This window comes from Necator americanus, chromosome II, assembly GCF_031761385.1.
Source record: "Necator americanus strain Aroian chromosome II, whole genome shotgun sequence".
Lineage (NCBI taxonomy): Eukaryota > Metazoa > Nematoda > Chromadorea > Rhabditida > Ancylostomatidae > Necator > Necator americanus.
The window spans coordinates 31,203,402-31,221,771 of NC_087372.1; the positions used below are offsets into that span (position 1 = coordinate 31,203,402).

Sequence of the window (18,370 nt, forward strand, 5' to 3'; positions counted from 1 at the left end):
GCTGATCATCAAGTCAGTGTTTTTATCCCAGACAGTGCTCCCAGACATGGCTGGCAATTTATCGACTCCGGAATGATGAAAGGCTTGGTGAGCACTAGGGCGGTTTCGAACCATCGAAGATGCGGCTAAAGAAAGAAACACCAACCCTCTAGATTCTGTCAAATTCTCTATCCTACTTTGAAATAGTCCTCTATTATCGAGGCGTGGGTAGGTATGATGGCAAAGTCTTCTAATGAAGCATAATTTTAATCTTAGAGTTGTACAGCAAAAAGCAAATGAAGCTCGGTGCAGTTACGTAAGCGTCTGCAGTCGAAGCGGTTGGGATCGAAGTGGGACCATCGCGATGCGCAGCGATAAGGGGTGTTAGCAAAGGTCCCCGCTCGATCCTAACCGCTACACTCCACTGCAACGCTTAGCCGCTTACGCAACTGCACCCTGGTTCTTTTCGTTTTGAGACTCGACTATAAATGTGCTCTGCAAACTACGACAACTTCAATGCGGCATATATGGTGGTTATGAAAGAATCTAGTAAGAAATCAGTAAAATTTGTGGATTCTTTTCCGGAGATAACACGAGTATGTTGGACTAGCAATGTAAATTACTTCTGTACATCAGAAAGTACATTACAGAAATTGCTGGATCTGATCTACGTTATGCTTTTGCATTGTTAGTTCACGCGAAATTAGAGTGCCATACTTTTTCGATGAAAGCATTGAGTTGTCTGATTTTGTTTGTAGTACAAATCCTGCTAATATTATTCTAATTTGAGAAAATACTAGAATTTCCCAATATTTTTTTAGTGAGTTGGTCCTAACAGAGTAGTGTGTTTCCATACAGAACGATAGGTTAAAAGCATCACTCCACGAATCTGAGGTGGTACGGATCTCAGGTGCAGTATTCGCATACGGGATAGTAGATTATGTAGAGGGGGTGATTCTGTCCATTTCTTCCTAATTGCCCTAAAAAACGGCCCGAAAGATACGGCTTCGGGCGTTCTGGCGCACTATTTTCTACAAGGAGTTTGACTGGAGCGCGCCAGCCTTATGCACGCACCGCATCTTCCGGGCCGTTTTTTACGGCAATTAGGAAGAAATTGACGGAATCACCCCCTCCCCTCATTAATTTACTATCCCGTTTAAGAATACTCCACCTGAAATCCGTACCACCTCAGATTCGTGGGGTGATGCCTTTAACCGATAAAGCAAAATCGTTTTTGGTTTGATCTGACTAAGTATTGAAGTAATTTGGAACTGTTATATATTGTAAAGTAAGACTAAAGACTTACTAATTGAAATAATTAAACTAAGATTAACTAAGACTAAGAGAAAGTAAGATTTTTGTTAATATAATTTTTTCACATTCCCATTTTCACATTCATATCTGCGTCATGTTGTTATAACATTGCTTACATTACCTATTAATTGACCATTTGTCCGAATTGTGTTCCTAGCATTCGCCACGTAAACACTACGCGTAAACAGCGCGCGAAGAAGGCTAATCAGCTCTCTCTACCTCGATTCTTGGGCGCCACGATTCTTTATATAACATAGATCTTCATACAAGGAGAGATTTAACGGCGATCTCAGACACTGCTTTCTCCAATGCTTATTGAAAACTTATTTACACCACCAAACCATTCCGTATGTGATATTTGCAGCAAATCTGCGAATTTTAAAGGCATCATCCCACGAATCTGAGGTGGTACGGATTTCAGGTGCAGTATTCGTATACGGGATAGTAGATTATGGAGAGAGGGGTGATTCGGTCCATTTCTTCCTAATTGCCGTAAAAAACGGCCCGGAAGATACGGCTTCGGGCGTTCTGGCGCACTATTTTCTACAAGGAGTTCGACTGGAGCGCGCCAGCCTTGTGCGGCGCCGCATCTTCCGGGACGTTTTTTACGGCAATTAGGAAGAAATGGACGGAATCACCCTCCTTTCCCTAATCTGCGACCCCGTATAGGAACTCTCACCTGAAATCCACAGCAGCCAGATTCATTGGGTGATGCCTTTAAGGGGATCAAATACAGTCGAGAATTATGCAGTCAATGAAATCAAAGGATAGAACATAGAACTGACCACTAACTGAAATCAGGGTTATGTCAAATTTCACATTTGAGTGATCGCTTCCTAAGTGGGCGCGATATACTTAGGATAGTGGTGTTCTCATGTAAAACTAGGCGTAACTTTGTTTCTCCACATATTCTGATTGCAAGAGTAAAGACAGTAAAACGCTGCGAGTCTTCACCTTCCGTTCTTCTTTGAAGTTTCTTTTTCTGGAAGATAGCATATCAACCTCGGATATTGTTTGATCTACTTCGATCAATTTCAAAAATCACAATATTCCGGGAACAGTAGCTAAGTTATTTGATAATCAAATTTCAGGTCTCCATAATTAGAGAAAAATTAGCGATATACAGAAAGCAGAAACATTTGAGAAAAATGAGAAGCGTCTCACTATCAATTACGGTCGGCTCGTCTCCATTCGTGAAACCGCAGCAACATCGTGAATAAGAATAAGAAGACGAAATATCGAAAGAATAATTTTCAAGAACAGTTTTGATGACGAATCAAATCAATGTACCAATAAAACGTCATTAAAAGCATAGTCTAAAAAGGGCGCCAGGCTAACAAGGGCATTTCCGTTACGGAATTCCAGTTGGTTGCCACGGCTACACAATGCTAAACAACCTGCCATCGACCCTGCCTGCATACACTTAAACAGAACGTGTAACATTTCTACCTTGCGTTCTTCTTTGAAGTTCCTTTCTCTGGAAGATAGCATATCAGCCTCGGATATTGTTTGATCTACTTCGATCAATTTCGTCCAACTGCATCGAAAAAAACAATACGGGCAAAGACTTTACGCAACTGACTTATGATACAGATTCAATAGCATTACGATGATAGTTGCATGGCAACTAAGTAAGACTTACTTAAAGACAGATAAATGAGAGTTTCATAGCGAGTGTTCAATAGTTTTGACAGAGTGCGACGACAGCTAACCGGAAAACCACACCGGAAGATGACTTCGTCAAAGATAAGTCATGAGGCAAGGGATAATGGAAAGCGCGAGTTGTGTTTGTTCAGCGCTAGTGACATGATATCACGGACACACTAATCCCTATAGAAAATTATACGAAAAAAGAAGGTAGGAACGAACTGAGTCGTTCAGCACAGATCGCGGCAATCGCCGCATACCCATATTCTAGGACCCACGCAATGGTAGTGGACGCACGAGTGCTTTTGGGTACAGGACCAAACGAATGCATAGCGATGTGTTAGATGAGGAAAGAAAAGATGAGACTGGGAGAAGCATGTTCGAAACTCAATTTCAAAACAGGAGATAACGTCTAACGAACAGCAAAGATCAGCGTTCTTCAACGAATATCTGTTCTCTTACAGGCCAATTCAACTCGGAAAATGTCTTCGATTCGTCCAGTGTTGTAACCTTAAAAAAAGAAGAATTGCAAAGGTTTAGAAAAATAAGAGAAAAATATTTCGTACGTCTTTTTTCGGGAAGTCGGAGTTGAAGAATCGGTAATCGTTTGCTGAATAGCCCTTTGCACCAAGAAACTTGATCAAAACAGCTAACCGTTCCGATGACCGAAAGCGACGCATAACCTTCAAAAACCATCCTTGAAATTTGTAAAGAGCATACAATTGAATTAAACCATCCATATTTGAATTAAAAATGGGTTGTGTAATGTGCAATTGGATTCCAGCTAGGAAAAGTGAAGACAGGATAGATTAATTAAACTGTCTTTTACCAATACTCTCATCATCTCGCTTAGTCGTGTATATTTTGGTCTATGGTGGAATATGGCACAAGCACTCATGCACAACACTCAACGCGTATGATCGCGAAATTATAAAGAATCGCACTTTTCCGCAATTGAACTTAACTTTTTCCACATTGCCCCTCTGTTTTTATAGTGTTTCTCATCGATACGTATCGTTATAGATAAAAAGTTGCTGCCATTATGTTTCTAAAGTAGAAGTAACTGCGGAATCACCGAGACTGTTACTGCAACCTAATTCTTCTTTAAATTAAAATGAAGTTTCTCTAGAATACTATCAGTTCACCAATAACACAGAATCTAGAAAACAAAAAGTCGAAATAATGTGTTTTATGCGTTAAGGATTGTTAAGGATTTTTAGAATTTCTCTTTTGACATTGGCTCTACAAGGCTTCAAGAAGAAAGAAGAACGGTTCAGATCACAGATATCGTCTACAAAACAACAAAAAAGAAGGAATTTTATACGAAATTCTGATTTAAAAAAAAACCACCTGCTCGCTACCAGGTAAGCGGAATTTCACCATGATCGCTCCTCGCTCACTCTCCGGTGGTTCGTCCGGCAACTGACTGGCCAATAACTGTCGCCTTAACGAATTCCATTAATTCAGAAAAACCTATGAAGGACCATAACAGGTCACGTACTTCATCTCTGACTCTTCGGCCTCTCGTAATCTTCTTTCTTCCTCCTCTCGCTGTTCTCGCAACTCGCGCTCCTTGGCTTGCATTCGAGCCTTATCTGCCGCTAGTGACATTTCATACCTGAAATGTCCCATTTTAAGTATGCAGAATCTGTCAAATTCTCCCCATTATAAGTTGCTCAGAATTATTACGGGAATTTTTCTTCCAGGTGATGCTAAAGGAGTGTGAGAATTATAGCAAATTCGATAGGATACATAGAAGAGTCATTTACCACAGACGCTAACTAACCAAGTGAAGACAAGTAGAAGTTTCAAGAACTTCGCTTTGCAAAGAGTGCAGATACTTTCACAATAAAAACAGTACTAAAGCTAACGTTGTTGTTAAACTTACTCGTGAGCTTGTTCTTGCCGAATTCGTTCTCTCTCCAAGCGAGCTGCTTCCTCAGCTTTTTCCGTATTCCGTATCGTGGAGTAAGCGTCTATGCCAGCCATTAGTTTCTCCATCACAATATCCGCACTATCCATACCTAAACAGCTACTTCATAACTGACAATTAGTTATAGGTCCCCAGCCATTTTCAACCCGTTGGAAATGGCGATATATCCGAAATGTCAGGCGATGCATTGAACCGAACAACCTCGCTGTCTCGGAATAGAGACTAAGAAACATATTAACAATATGAAGAAAATTACCAGCACAGATGTCGACAACGTTGTAGGAACCGCGATCCTTAGCTATTATGACAAGAAGTGGGAATTTTTCCTTATCATACACCATAGATTCAAGTGACCGGCGAGTATCTGCCATGCCAACCATTTCTAACCACTCTCGGAGTTTTACTTCGTTTTCCCTGAAATTCCGGAGCGTCACAATTCCGATAATAAAGAACATGATGTCATTAATTAAAACTGACTTATGAGTAACATCCCATGGCCAAAGAATATACTGACATCTTAACAAGTTACAGACAGCATCACTGCACAGAACCTTGAAATAGCAGCAATTGTTGGATGAAAACTTCCATATATAAATGAAAAAGTCTCACCTTTGATGGGAAAATATTGGCCGCAATGCTGCCGTCATGATGAATATACAAAGCGAGCGGACGACGTTCAGATATACCCCTAAAGAAATCGCAAAAAACTTATATTTTTAGATTTGTATTCAGGATCAAAGTTAAAGGAGAGGGAAAGAACAGGATACCCAGGTGCTTCAAAAGCCTCCTTAATAGCTTCAGGGAGCGAACCAGTGAAGAAAGACGGTATATGACATCCAATGCCGGAAAATCTTAAATACAAGTAAAACAGCTGAGAGGGAAAGTTCAAAAGACAAAAGACACAAGTAGATGAACTTTTTTGAGCAAGGAACGACATATGGCTATTTACGTGAAAATATCACAATAATTCCGCATTTGCATTTTAATCCACAACATCCCATAAATTTGCGATCTTTTACAAACAGTAACAGATCACTTTAAAAAATACAAGGGTTGTCCCAATTTCACAGTTGTCTTAGATTCTTTTTCCAGTTCGAAAGCTAGGAAGTCCACCTTCTGAATCTGTCTGAGTTCCCATTGCATCTATCATGTCTCTATCCATATTTAACTGCTATCCAGACGGAACTCAAAACAACATCGATTTTCATTTTAAAATTGCATTAGGCTCGTGTCATCAAACTGGATCATTCACTCTACCAATCGTCTCCGTTTCTTATTAATGTTCGTAGGGTTCTGCTTCTTAATGCAGAAAAATTGCAGCATGCAAGCGAAATGTAATTACTCTTCTTTTACAGCAGCGATCATGAAAGCTTTACTATGTTTTGTTATTCGCTCCTAAGAAATTTAGGATTGCTTAGAATCTCGGATTTGAGGATACTTGTCCCAAAATGGTATTCACAAATTAAACAGAAAGAAAGAAACTTACAAATATCACTGTCACCAATCTATATAAGCAGATGAAAATAAGTTCGAAATTGTTCTTTACAACTCGAAGAACTCACAAAGATTTCGCTTTTCATAATGACAAACACAATTTTGAACAGCAAAAGGCTCCATATTAGAATAATCCTAATATCTCTCATATCCTCGCGGATGGAGACAAATATCCACAAATAATAAAAACACGGCATGACGTGAACTAACCTGGACTCAAAAACGACAACAAAATTATGCAGAGCCTCTGTAACACTACCACACTCCGTTGGAATCAGCGGGAGATTATTACGAGTAATCTGAAAAACAGCTGTTCCCGGAGGTTCACAATCTACAAGTTATATACCAACTCTTCAGTTTATGTACCAAGTTCCTATCGGTGCATTCGATATCGTCCTGATCATGTATTGGATACGGTTCATCATCGTCAGACATGCCAAAATCTTCCTGTGGTGGGTGACCGTTACGTGTACGTTGCAATGGCACAACGACCGAAGAAGATGGTCGAGATAAATCCATGTCAACAACGGAAGGATCATCTGGAAAGTGAGAAGATGTTTGGCAATCAAAATAGAATAGGAAATACAGAATGAAAATAAAATGCACACTAGTAATAAATCAAAAGAAGCGAAGGAAGCAGTGAATAAGTAAGAGGAACTAGCAGAAAAATTCTACAGATCTCGCGTCTACTTCTTTTCAGTTACTAATATGAAATAAAGAACATACCAGCGTCAAGTTCGTGTGGAGTTAGGCGACCGTGTTGACGAGACTTACGACTGTTCGAAAATCCTATTAGCTCCAAATCATCTGCATCAGGACTAGCTTCTTCAACCTCACTGAAAGTAGTTTTCGTTCAGGTGAAACTTCAAGTGCAAGATTAACACCAAATTAACTGTGACGTAACGCAGAGAGCGAGAACGCACCACAAACACCGAGAATGATAGCCGTCATGGCTGCTGTGATCGTTTTACAAGAACAGCTATTCTTGAACTATTTCGGATACATGACACATGTGAACATTAAAATCTTAACTAATAAGTTATATAAGTTACGATTTCGCTAACATTTCACTTTTCTTTCTCAACAGAAATGGAGCACCATCGGTTAGAACATGAAATTGTTAATTTAGCCACAAACACTACGATATCCACCACATCTAAACCTATTTCAAGTCAGTCGGTTCAGTCATTCAAAAGTAAATCCAAGTAAAATCTCAGAGGAGCAGACGTATGAAGAAACAAAATTCCCAGTAGGGTAATTAACCATATTTTCGCGTATGAAATTTGTTTCTTAGTAGTTGAATATGGAGAAGAAACAAGATGTTGATGTAAATTTAATTTGAAGAGAATCTCGAAGATTTACAGAACGACAACGTTATGGTGTTATCAATAAACAGACTAGAGAAATGGCTTTCGAAAAACTCCACGATTAATTGAATCAATACATTCGGACAACTTTTTTCAACACTAACTAAAAAGTAAAAAAGGAAAATCTAGGAATGCGTGTTTTCGAAACACGCCTAAAGATGAGCTTACTAACGGCTTAAATTTCACAATCACGTACGTTTATGTGAAATAACGTGGCAGCATGCCTAACGAATAAGAACAAGAAGAGTCGTCGTTGTGAAAGTACGAAGAAGCGAATATATAATCCTGAATCGATTAACAAAACAAAACACGAATCTAATGCGAAAGCCCCTCTTAAGGATCCGACTCAAAAACTAGGCATGTTCTTGCACATTACTTATCCAAAATAGAAATGGACAGGACCCCAGCTTAATCGTTCTTGGTGCACAAAACGTAGAAGTGACAGTCCTGGGTGAGCTTTTAGAAATAGAATACAAAAAAGTGAGGTGAAAATTATATCTTGATTTTTGCCACTGTACCTGTGTCAACTGTGGATTGTAAACTGTATTCGCTGAAGGAGAAGTCAAAAGTGCAGGTGGGTTAGTCTAAGTTAAAGAATTCTCTCTGATTTTAACTACCTTCACTTCAAAGAGCTTTCACATTCTACTTTCGAAACGAAAATACACTCATTTTCATCAGCTCAAAAACCACCAATATCCGAGACCTTAGATAGAAGAAAAATACCTCCAGTTTTAAGCAGTAGTCATACGTTTAGTATTTATTATTATTTTACTTTAGCGATTTTACTTTGAAGTGATATTATTGTACACGATTCAAGATGAGGAGCAAAGAAAAATAATCATTTACTTGGAAAGTGCCAAACCGCTTATTTTTTTATTAAGAAATAAAGGAGTTAAAGGCAGGAGAAACTCACGGTAGCTCACGACGATGATTTTTTGCGGGCGGAGGTAGCACTTCAACATCGTCCGACACAATTCCATCACCACATAAATAAGACTCAATTGCTTGTTCCAAATTCCAACCTACTGATTCCAGTCTGGCCGCCGCTAGGTCTCGCTCTACCACATTAGTTACTTCCTGCAAAATCCGAATAGGTGCGCGGTGAAAATCCACGTAAATAAACCATATTCGAAGAAATTCTCCTACTTGAAACTGCCTGAGTTTCTCGGCTTGGTCTGGTAATAGTTCCATGAACGAGTGCAAAAAAACCCAGTGGACCTAGAACCTCTGGCAACGCGATGAATCTGAAAACGAATTATTTCAAAAGCGGCTGGAGCGGACCACGATTTACAAACGGGAAATGGCGCAGCAGTGGTTGAGAACAGTTGCAACCTTATGAGGAAAGTTTTTAAGAGTATGACTAGAGAGTAGGAGATCCAGTATGGAATCGATCAGTACGTGAGGACAATGCAGCACTTTATGTCATCACTTGACCGCCGTTTCCGTGACGCCTGCATGCTTTGCGGACACCACACGCTCGTCGATCGATCGCTACCAGCTGATTGCTGGCTGAAAACCCGTACAGCTATGAGAAAAACTTGAGGTTTAACTAGAAGAAGCCCTGTCGAGAGGCATAGAATGGATTTTTCAGGAACCGCTAAGCGTTTCTCATTCATACACGTCATTTATAATAGGTGCGCTCAATCATCGTGTGGGTCCGGAAGCGACAAATTTATGTATCGTGTAGAAATAAACTAAGAATTATTGGGTCAACAACTCGATATGAATGCTTTTCGGTGGCTTTTCATCGTTCGTAGCCAAGGAGGAGGTCGAGACTCGTTTTCTACAGTTATACGAAACCAGAAAGAACGAAATTTCTGTCGTTATTTCATCTTCGTTTGATCATTCATAAGGAAAATTATCCCCTCTCGAATCTTCTTAGGTCTTCATAATTATACAGCAACTTTTTAATTATATCAGTAGCGCTATGCTGCATCTGAAGTGTGATGATATCCTCATAAACTCAGCATATTTTTCAGATTTTCGTCGCCCCAGCAACCTCACTTACGGGACAACGTTGAAATTTTAGCCTTTAGTCGATGGGAAAAAGAGAGTATGACAAAAAGTTGCCTCAAAATGTGAATAGATTGAATTGGCTTCGAAATTTTCCACTTTGCACTGCACTCTCCTGGGAGTTCTCCATTTTTTCCCCTGAACACCTCAGAAAATCTGTTTTCGTAGTGGTAAGATAAGAGATGGGAACGAAATCGCTCTTACTCGCTCAAGCTAAGCGAGTTGATTGGACGGTTGGTGGTGTGGAAAAAAGAAGAGAAGAAAGAAAAAAGAAAGAAGGTTAGAGTGGGAGAGGTTGTTCGATTCTTAATTTCTACATAACAAAGCTAACCATGATGCTTACCATCTGCCGATAACCAGGTCTGTGATGTCGCATCCTTATTCTTTTTTTTAATGCGATACTTACCCCACCTTATCCGATCGCTACTCAAACGTCTGCAGGATTTCCAGCTCGGTCCACCGCTCCTGAATTTGGCGCTGAATGCACAGCAACATCTTTCAACTACAGTAATTGGGAAGTTCCTGGGGTGTTCAGTCTTTGCTCAACAAATGAAGTCATGATGTTCATCTTATATGATCTTTAAGTGAGTAACTCTGTTCTATAAACTAACAAATTTATTATATTTGTCACTATTTATGTCATATTTTTTTATACTTGTTTATTATTTGTTATACTAGTACTTGCAAACAAGGGCATTCTTCTTCGGAGCCGGCCTTGTGTGAGACAATTTCTCAGAATAATATAGGCAAACTACAGTAATATTCCCAAGTGAGGAGTTTTCTTGCCGCTACATGTGACTACGTTGGTTCCATATTTTCTTTCGCGGATGACGTTGAAATGTTTACTCTTGCTAATTGTTTACCACCTTTTTCTTACGAGAACAACAGAAATGTTATGTTTGTTTTCTTTCATTTTTGAGAGAGAACACATTAGTGTGCCTGAAGAATGGGACCTTCCCGTGAAGCGTTCAAGATCGAAAGTGATCTTGGAGTCTGTCTAGTGCACACATGTGACTATCACGAAGTTGAACTTGCAACACATGACGACGTAAGAGTAGAGCTGACCAGCCACAATAGTTTTCCATTCACTTTGAATCGATAATCGAAAATTAAGCTTGAAAAAAATTAGACAAGTACTTTACCCTCTCTTCCTGAGAACTTAGGAACTGTCCATCGTGGAAAACCTCATCTTTTCGTACCTAGTTCCCTTGAGAATGTATTTGAACCTATGTACTGTGACAGCTACGACACCCGGTCTGATATCCTTTTCTTGAAGATGAAGGACATTGATTAGTTTCAGAAGTATCCTGAGTAGAGTGGGGTCAAAACGACATGACGCACGTACGCAATTGCGTACGCGGCTTCTCTCGAGGCGCTTCGGTGGAGCGTAGCGGTTATGAGCGTAGCGGAATCCTTCCATCGCTGCAGCTTGCGACAGTCCCACCTCGGTTCCAACTACTGCCTTCATCGCCCCGTTTCGAGCGAGTACGCAAATGCACCGTAACTACACTCGTGATTCATGTCGTTTTGACACGACTATAATTATTTGCCCGCTCCCAAATTAGACGAACAGATCAAAAATGAATTTCGAACCCGGTAATTTCTAGTTTTTTGGACCCTCCAGAAAATGTATAGACCAAGTCGCTTCACATTGTCATAGATCAAAGCATGGAATCTTTTCAGAGGTTTTAATTCTTATTTTTCTGAAAACTTCAAAAGGCTGCCCGCATAGTTCAGAGCCGCGCGAGCGCCCGGTTTGGCGGCTCTGACGTTCTCTGTTAGTTGCACCCATTCTGACTTTATTTCCTTCTTTTTAGGGATGAAGGATAAGGTGTCTGGCGTTAAGCAATGCGCTTGGGATGCGCCACCGCGTTCACATCATTTCAGAGCCGTTTGAGGTTTATGGACGTTTAACTGGCCTGTACATTTAGCACCAATTTATCGACCCTGGAGGGATGAAATGTTTGGTTGTCAATGAGGCGGTTTGAACCATCGATCGGTCGGAACCTCTTACTAACTGCGCTACATCCGTCATTCTTTTTAACGTGGACATTTGCCTACAGAACTACATCAATCACTTCGTAAGTGGTTTATCATGGGTTCACCGGAACTGCACGAGCGGTTAGCTGATGTAATTACGAAAATGATGCACCTGTTTTTTGTATATCTTTCCACTCTTCAGAATGATTTGCGATTAGAAATTGTTTCTTGATTCATATAGTCAGATCAAAACGAACTGAATTTCGGCGTACTCGCGTAGGCGGCTGCGCTCGAGGTGGTGCGGTGGGGCATAACGGTTAGGATCGAGGGGACCCCGCTGGCACCAATCATCCAGCTCTGCTGCAGTTCGCGATGGCTCCGCCTCGATTTCAACCGCTAGCTCCACCGCACCATTTCGACCACATTTATTCTGTACCTTGTGAAGTTTACGAGGATTGTGAACAGTGGACATTTTGAGCAATTGGAAATATTGTTTGAAAAAGCTTATAGCTGAGTCCGTATGAATCTGGAAGTCAGTGTTTTACTGTTTTGTTTCTTCTAAGTGATAAACAACCTCGGTGCTGTTTCTTCTAAGATTTGCTGTTCTTGTTTTCAAGAGGCAGGGAGCTTCGGGAAAATTTGGTAGATGTATGTATGTAGAAACACTGAGAAAAGAAGTACAAATTTATCAAACAGGCTGGGAAATGAAAATGGTGCCAGTAGTGTTTCCTGGGTTGAGCGGTTGAGTTTACCTAGTTAGTTGAGTTGTGGTGAAACTGCGCATCGCGATGAGACCCTTGCGCTCTAACTCGGCTAAAGAGTTGAAAGAGGCCCCACCCTGTCCCCGAACTGCCTGCAAAATTGCCCCACAAATCAAGTTATTTTGACTCCAAGGTAACTCCGACGATTGCCTCTTGCGCTCAGGAAACCTAGCGCGTAGCTTTCTATCAGTGACTAGTTTGTGTTCTAATTTTTCCTAAGTAGCAGCGTCAAACATTTCTGCAAGGTTGTAACATACTAAATAAGTATAGTTAACGACCAAATTGTTAATCAGGCGGTGTAAAATTTGCTTTCAGAGATCTCTGAAATTTCATACACGTAACGCCTCATGGGATTGGTTGCAGAGATTGCTATTGAATTAGGAGAACGTAAAATTACAACTATGGGAATTATATTTTCTCAATTAGAGTAATAAAGGCATCCTTCCCCGCAAATCCTCGTATTTGTGAGAAAAAAGACATGATTTGATCTCTGTGCTTTTAATTATAATTATCACGTAAATTACAATTATCACGAAGAGATGGCTAAATGTCGATTCAATTTTTCGTCATCGGTATTACTCACATCCGTACATTTATTTTATTCATTCATTTCCAAACTCATCATGACATTGAGAGAAAAAAATTCGATCTGGGACGACATTTCTGGAACTTCATAGTAGTTGCGTGAATTTCTCTTTGCTATAAGTATCGAATACAGATGTCAATTGAAAAAAGTTGAGCCAATGAATTTTGATGTCTCATAACTGGACCATTAACTCAGTAATGGCCAACTTGCAACTGTTTCCTATCACTACGAAGGCATTCCATAGCATGCATTCCAAAGTATCTATGAGGGAGGACGAATGTCCCTATTACGTGGTTTCTTTTTCGGAGTTGTATACTCAGCATGATGTACGACCTCAGACTTGAAGAAACCTTCATTCCGTGATTTAAGTAGAAGTTCTAAGATAACCTCGTGCATTTCGAAAAAAAAAGTGTAATAAGCAACTCTGGAATCTTCATATAGGAACATTTCCGCACTTTCCAACGAAGAAAAACTGAATGTGAAAAAACAACACCTACAACATGAAACAATACGCACTCGGAAGAAAACAAACTTTACAGAAGACTGAGCGAATTTCGAACATCAATCATTACCGAAAGATCAAAGAAGAAACCAAATGAGATCGTTCCTCAAGAAGCAACAGTCAGAACGTCAAAATCTGGTCTAAAACATAGAATTGTTGACCCACTTCTACTAACCCGCTGATGAATAGCTGAGCTGAAAAGAAAACTTGAGTGAGCATTAGTTTGTTCGAAAAAAAAACCGCAAGAATAACAGAAGGCACGCTCTCACTCGGTGAAAGAATTGGAACAAAGCGAAATCAGACCTATAACACAGGGTAATCTAGGCAACGATCTATCATAACTGAAGTTCAAAGAATAAGTGAACATAAACAGTGAAATCTCTCAAAAATTACATGAAATTATCTCCTAAAAATCGATATGGGAGAGATCTGCTCGAATCTGAAATCATGGTAATAGAACTCTCCCTTTTTTTTCCACAATTTCCAATAACGGAAATCAATCGGCAGCTATGAGTATAAGAGGTGATGACGAAAAAAAGCTCAGTGTCTCTTTGCAGCACATTCCGAACAGAACCATTGGCCCTTTGGCTCAACAACTAGCCCCACACATTCGAAGTGAAACCATTGGTATTTACACTAAAATGGAAAACCTGAAAAGGATTCACTAAAAAGCACACGTTTGGCTTACATCGGGGGCATCACAGCAAATCATGCTTCCACTTGAGACCTGTAATATACCACGATCAGAAGTGAGTTGAAAACAATTTCAATGTTTGCGAAAGCGAATTTGTTTCTATGAGAAAATGGAAAAGAAATTCACCTCTCTGCAGAAACACCAACGTTCGTAAGCCTCTCCGTCCACTATTTCAACTTTTCGTTTGCGTTCTTCCCGATCCTTATTGTTTTGCAGCAGTTCCACTGCTCGCTCTGTCATTCTGCAAAATACTGCTAACTATTTTCTGATTGTTTTAGGCTCCTTTGCTTCATTTTTTTCAGCGTATAACCACCTGATAACAACTGATCCACTTATTCAAAGGACTTGTGACATCGCCATCCCCAAAAAGGATGAGCAAAAGAAGTTTCAACACGAGCCCACATCTACGCCTTCTTTTCACACCAAACTCTTTGAACATTTCAGAAAAATATTTCGCAAGTTTTATTTCATTCTGACTGATTTCAGTTTCAGTTTGACTACTTGACTGAAGGACAAATCAGATGTACAAATGCAGTGCAACTGAGTGTTTGGCACAGGCTTATCTTATAGAGAAAACTATAGGCGTTCTTGGTCCAACTCACTGTTGTTGAAGCCCTACAATCTAGTTTTTGGATGATATACATATGATCTCCTAATTTGCAGACAAATTGGTGAAGTTTCGAGGTGCTGGAAGTTCTGCCAAATACCGGAATAACTTCATATTGAAATACAATAAAATCAGTAGTTTTTAGAAAATTTACGGTACCTACTTTCTTGGACGTCCGTGCATGCTTGTGGTCTCACAAACATTTCCAAAAGAAATACTTGTCCTTTTCTTTTTGTCCCAAGAAGACACGCTGGCTGACGGTGATGGAGAAGACGGCAAAGAGTCAAAAACAAGTCCTGACACTGCCGGCGATTGAGAAAATGCCTGAAAATTCAACAAGATCGATAAGTTGCTGAAACAAACTAGCTGATTACCAATTGTCATAGGTCATGTTCAAGGAAAACTAATCAAAGTTTTCTTTCAGCATAACCATAACAATAGATGAAATCGACCTGTGAAAACCACTTTTCAGCGGTAGCATTAACGAAAATTATAATTATAGTGTTAGGAAAAGCAAACCCGTGAGCGGCTGACTTCATAACACCACAAAATTAACTGGAAGAAAGAAAGGGAAATGTCTAAAAGTAACCTTTGAATGCGGATCGAAACTAATGTCGTCTTCAAGTCCAAATAGAGATTCCTCCTGAAAGTATAAACTCAGTGGAGAAGATGATAAAACTGCAATAACTTTTACACGCAAAAATATGCATACTTTTAAAGACTCCATTATTTCTCTTGGGGGTGAAGGCAACGTTGGAAAAAGCCCAAGAACATCGTTAGCGTCAAAGTCGTCCTCAGAACCCAGCGGATCTAAATTGCGATTGGAAACTAGGGAACTCGACGCCTGCGATTTGTGGGAACTTAATAATTGTCGCACACAGAAAACAACTACCTTGTCCTTTCCAAATGTCATCTTCTGATGGTATATTTTCTTCAGTTTTAACGGAGATAGGGGCCAAATCACTGGCGGTTTTGCAGAAAGATGCCACATCTGTGAAATATAATACAAATGCCACATGTAAAATATATTAGCTGATGCCATTTGCTTAACACAATGAGAATACTTCTTAGAGTAGTATAAACATGGAAAAAAATCCTGGAAACAGTAGGACGCTCTTTTTCTACAATGACTAACGGTGTTCATTCAATCTCTGCAATATTTCTGAATCACTAACCTAAGTCCGAAGACAACGCTAATTTTGCTTGTTTGCGCTGACTCTCTTCTTGTCGAGCAGCGTGCACTCTCGCCGACTTCAACCGGTCTCGCTCTTTCTCCTGCTTTTTCCTAGCGTAGTTCGAGATCGTTGGATGCGCATCGTTCTGGTACTTGCGCTTCTGAAGTGAGAACAAAGCAATATTGCAAATAATCTGTAAATGAATGAGAGGAATTGAAATTTGGAGAACTGTCATAATAAATTCCAACACAAATGAAGCAACAATGACAAAACACACCTTCAATTTGTTTCCCGATGTGATACCCGACTGTGTACTTTCGCTTGTCACAGATCTAGGAGAAGCGCTTCTTTCCACCTTCTCTCTATGAGATTTCCCTAAAAAATAATGCGCTTACATATTCTTCCTCGGGGAATTCCCAAACTTATCTGACATTGAGCACCTTCGTGCATAATTTTGTGAAGAAACGATTTACATTACATTGCAAAATACAAACAAAATAGCACCCACATAACCATTAAGATTGAATACGCATCCTAGTGACAACAAGTACCTACCATTTGTAAGTTTGTGTCGACCGCCCAATTTTCGATCGCACATGGGAGAAATTGTGCCGTTGGAATCTCGTTCGGATCCCACCGAACCCGTGTCATCGATGGGTTCGAATTCCATGTTACATGATGTCAAGTGGGATGAGGTCGGCTTGAGACCCAGCATACGGCAGAAGTCTGGAAAACGAGGATACAGAACCGTATGTAGACCAGTAAATGAGTAAATTAGCAATATGATCTACCTTTCTCATTAAATAGGTCACATAAAGCACACAAATTTGTGGCGGTTATTAGAAATTTAAAAGTTTCCAAGTAGCGATACGAGCCCAGACGAAGTGCAAACACAGATTGCACACAACAATAAAAATATGAAAGCGAAAATAAAAATGAGATCAATGTGATCAATCTGATTGCTTCTTCAAGAGAAAGGAAAACCTTTCGTTATTTAACAGAGAAAAACAATGGAGAACGTTGCACAAATTGGATTATTAGTGGAAGAACTAAATAAAAGCAATTTTTGTGGTCGAATATAAAATTAAATGAGATGACACAAAAAAGAAATGAAAAGTGCCTACCATCTAAAGAAGATGAAACGTTATTCGCTGCAAAAGTTACCTATGTATCACGATTGGAAGCATAAGACGCCAAGAAAAATAACACTTTTAACAACTTATTTGATAAGGAGAACACCGATACTGTGACTAATTAAGACTAAACCAGCGTACATTACGTGGAACCCTTGATTTCTTCTCTTCCTGCCTAACCCTACAAGGAGCCTGCCGTTTTCACCTTAAAAATCATCATGAAGATAACAATATTCAGACGTTAAGAAAATGAATCTCCACATTTAATATCCACATCAATCTCCACCACTTCCGTAGATGGATTGTGAGTTCGAAGTTACCCTGTCTGGAGGCGAGTGAAAATCTTCGAAATCTTTAGAAAGTTGATTTGAGGCGTAAAAAATATGCGAATACCGGGTCCAAACCAGAGATAGCAATTTATAACGAAAAACCAACTTCTCTCAATAGCTTCGGTGCATCCAGGATTGTCAACTTCAAGTTCAATTTTACATAAGTAGGAAGAATCATTGACCTGAAGCAGTTGTGAGAGCAGTGATGATGTGATCCTTCTAGCACAACTCAATTTTTCTTCTTACCTTGTCGAGAACTGCTGACATAAGTCTTTGGCTCCTGATGGCAAGATCTAGCTTCCTCTCACTTAATTTGTGAATTAGACGGTATTTCTGAAAAAAAAAAGACTTTGTAGAAATGGGCAGCAACGAGGCAGTGTACATAGGTTCAATTCATTCAAATTCATTAAAAAAAGGAATATTTAATGTGAATAATAAATAATTTAATGAGCATATGAGGAACGAAGCTTACATCTGCTAATTCCATGAGTATCTTTTCCCTCATTGCTTGAGAAGTATCTGTTACTTCCATTATACGTTTTGCTGCATATTTGCATTCCAACCGAAGTCCTGCAAAAGGATTTGCTAACGCATAAACATGAAAGTGGAGGTATTTTAGACAATATAGAATCCTAAATATACAATGAAGAATAAAGAATAATATATGAAAGACGAACTTTCCACGTCATTATCCCACTTTCGCATCTGTTCGAATCTTTTACATATTTCTTCCGGTAAATCTTCAACCACTGAAACACTTTATTGGATTTTCGATCGTTTAAGAAGTCAAAAATAAACAAAATAATCGCGAAATAAGCAGAACATACACTCAATAATGTCCTCCAAATACTGCATA

General features: G+C 39.6%; 2 protein-coding genes across 2 annotated transcripts; both read right to left on the reverse strand.

Annotated features, from left to right (window-relative positions):
* Positions 1 to 3,369: 3,369 nt before the first annotated feature.
* Positions 3,370 to 8,925, reverse strand: RB195_020049 (uncharacterized protein; the record flags this gene model as incomplete). Its single annotated transcript, XM_064188179.1, has 14 exons — positions 3,370 to 3,450; positions 3,507 to 3,623; positions 4,291 to 4,384; positions 4,442 to 4,558; positions 4,829 to 4,964; positions 5,130 to 5,287; positions 5,351 to 5,424; positions 5,483 to 5,561; positions 5,641 to 5,724; positions 6,578 to 6,666; positions 6,734 to 6,906; positions 7,094 to 7,203; positions 8,648 to 8,811; positions 8,881 to 8,925. 14 exons carry the CDS (start codon positions 8,923 to 8,925, stop codon positions 3,370 to 3,372), a joined length of 1,521 nt encoding a protein of 506 aa, XP_064044060.1.
* A 5,191-nt stretch (positions 8,926 to 14,116) lies between these two features.
* Positions 14,117 to 18,369, reverse strand: RB195_020050 (uncharacterized protein; the record flags this gene model as incomplete). Its single annotated transcript, XM_064188180.1, has 15 exons — positions 14,117 to 14,212; positions 14,265 to 14,303; positions 14,397 to 14,511; positions 15,041 to 15,201; positions 15,467 to 15,520; positions 15,590 to 15,687; positions 15,770 to 15,868; positions 16,053 to 16,212; positions 16,330 to 16,427; positions 16,608 to 16,778; positions 17,621 to 17,696; positions 17,761 to 17,847; positions 17,987 to 18,084; positions 18,192 to 18,263; positions 18,342 to 18,369. The coding sequence occupies 15 exons, from the start codon at positions 18,367 to 18,369 to the stop codon at positions 14,117 to 14,119; spliced, it is 1,452 nt and encodes a 483-aa protein (XP_064044061.1).
* Between the last annotated feature and the right edge of the window lies 1 nt (position 18,370).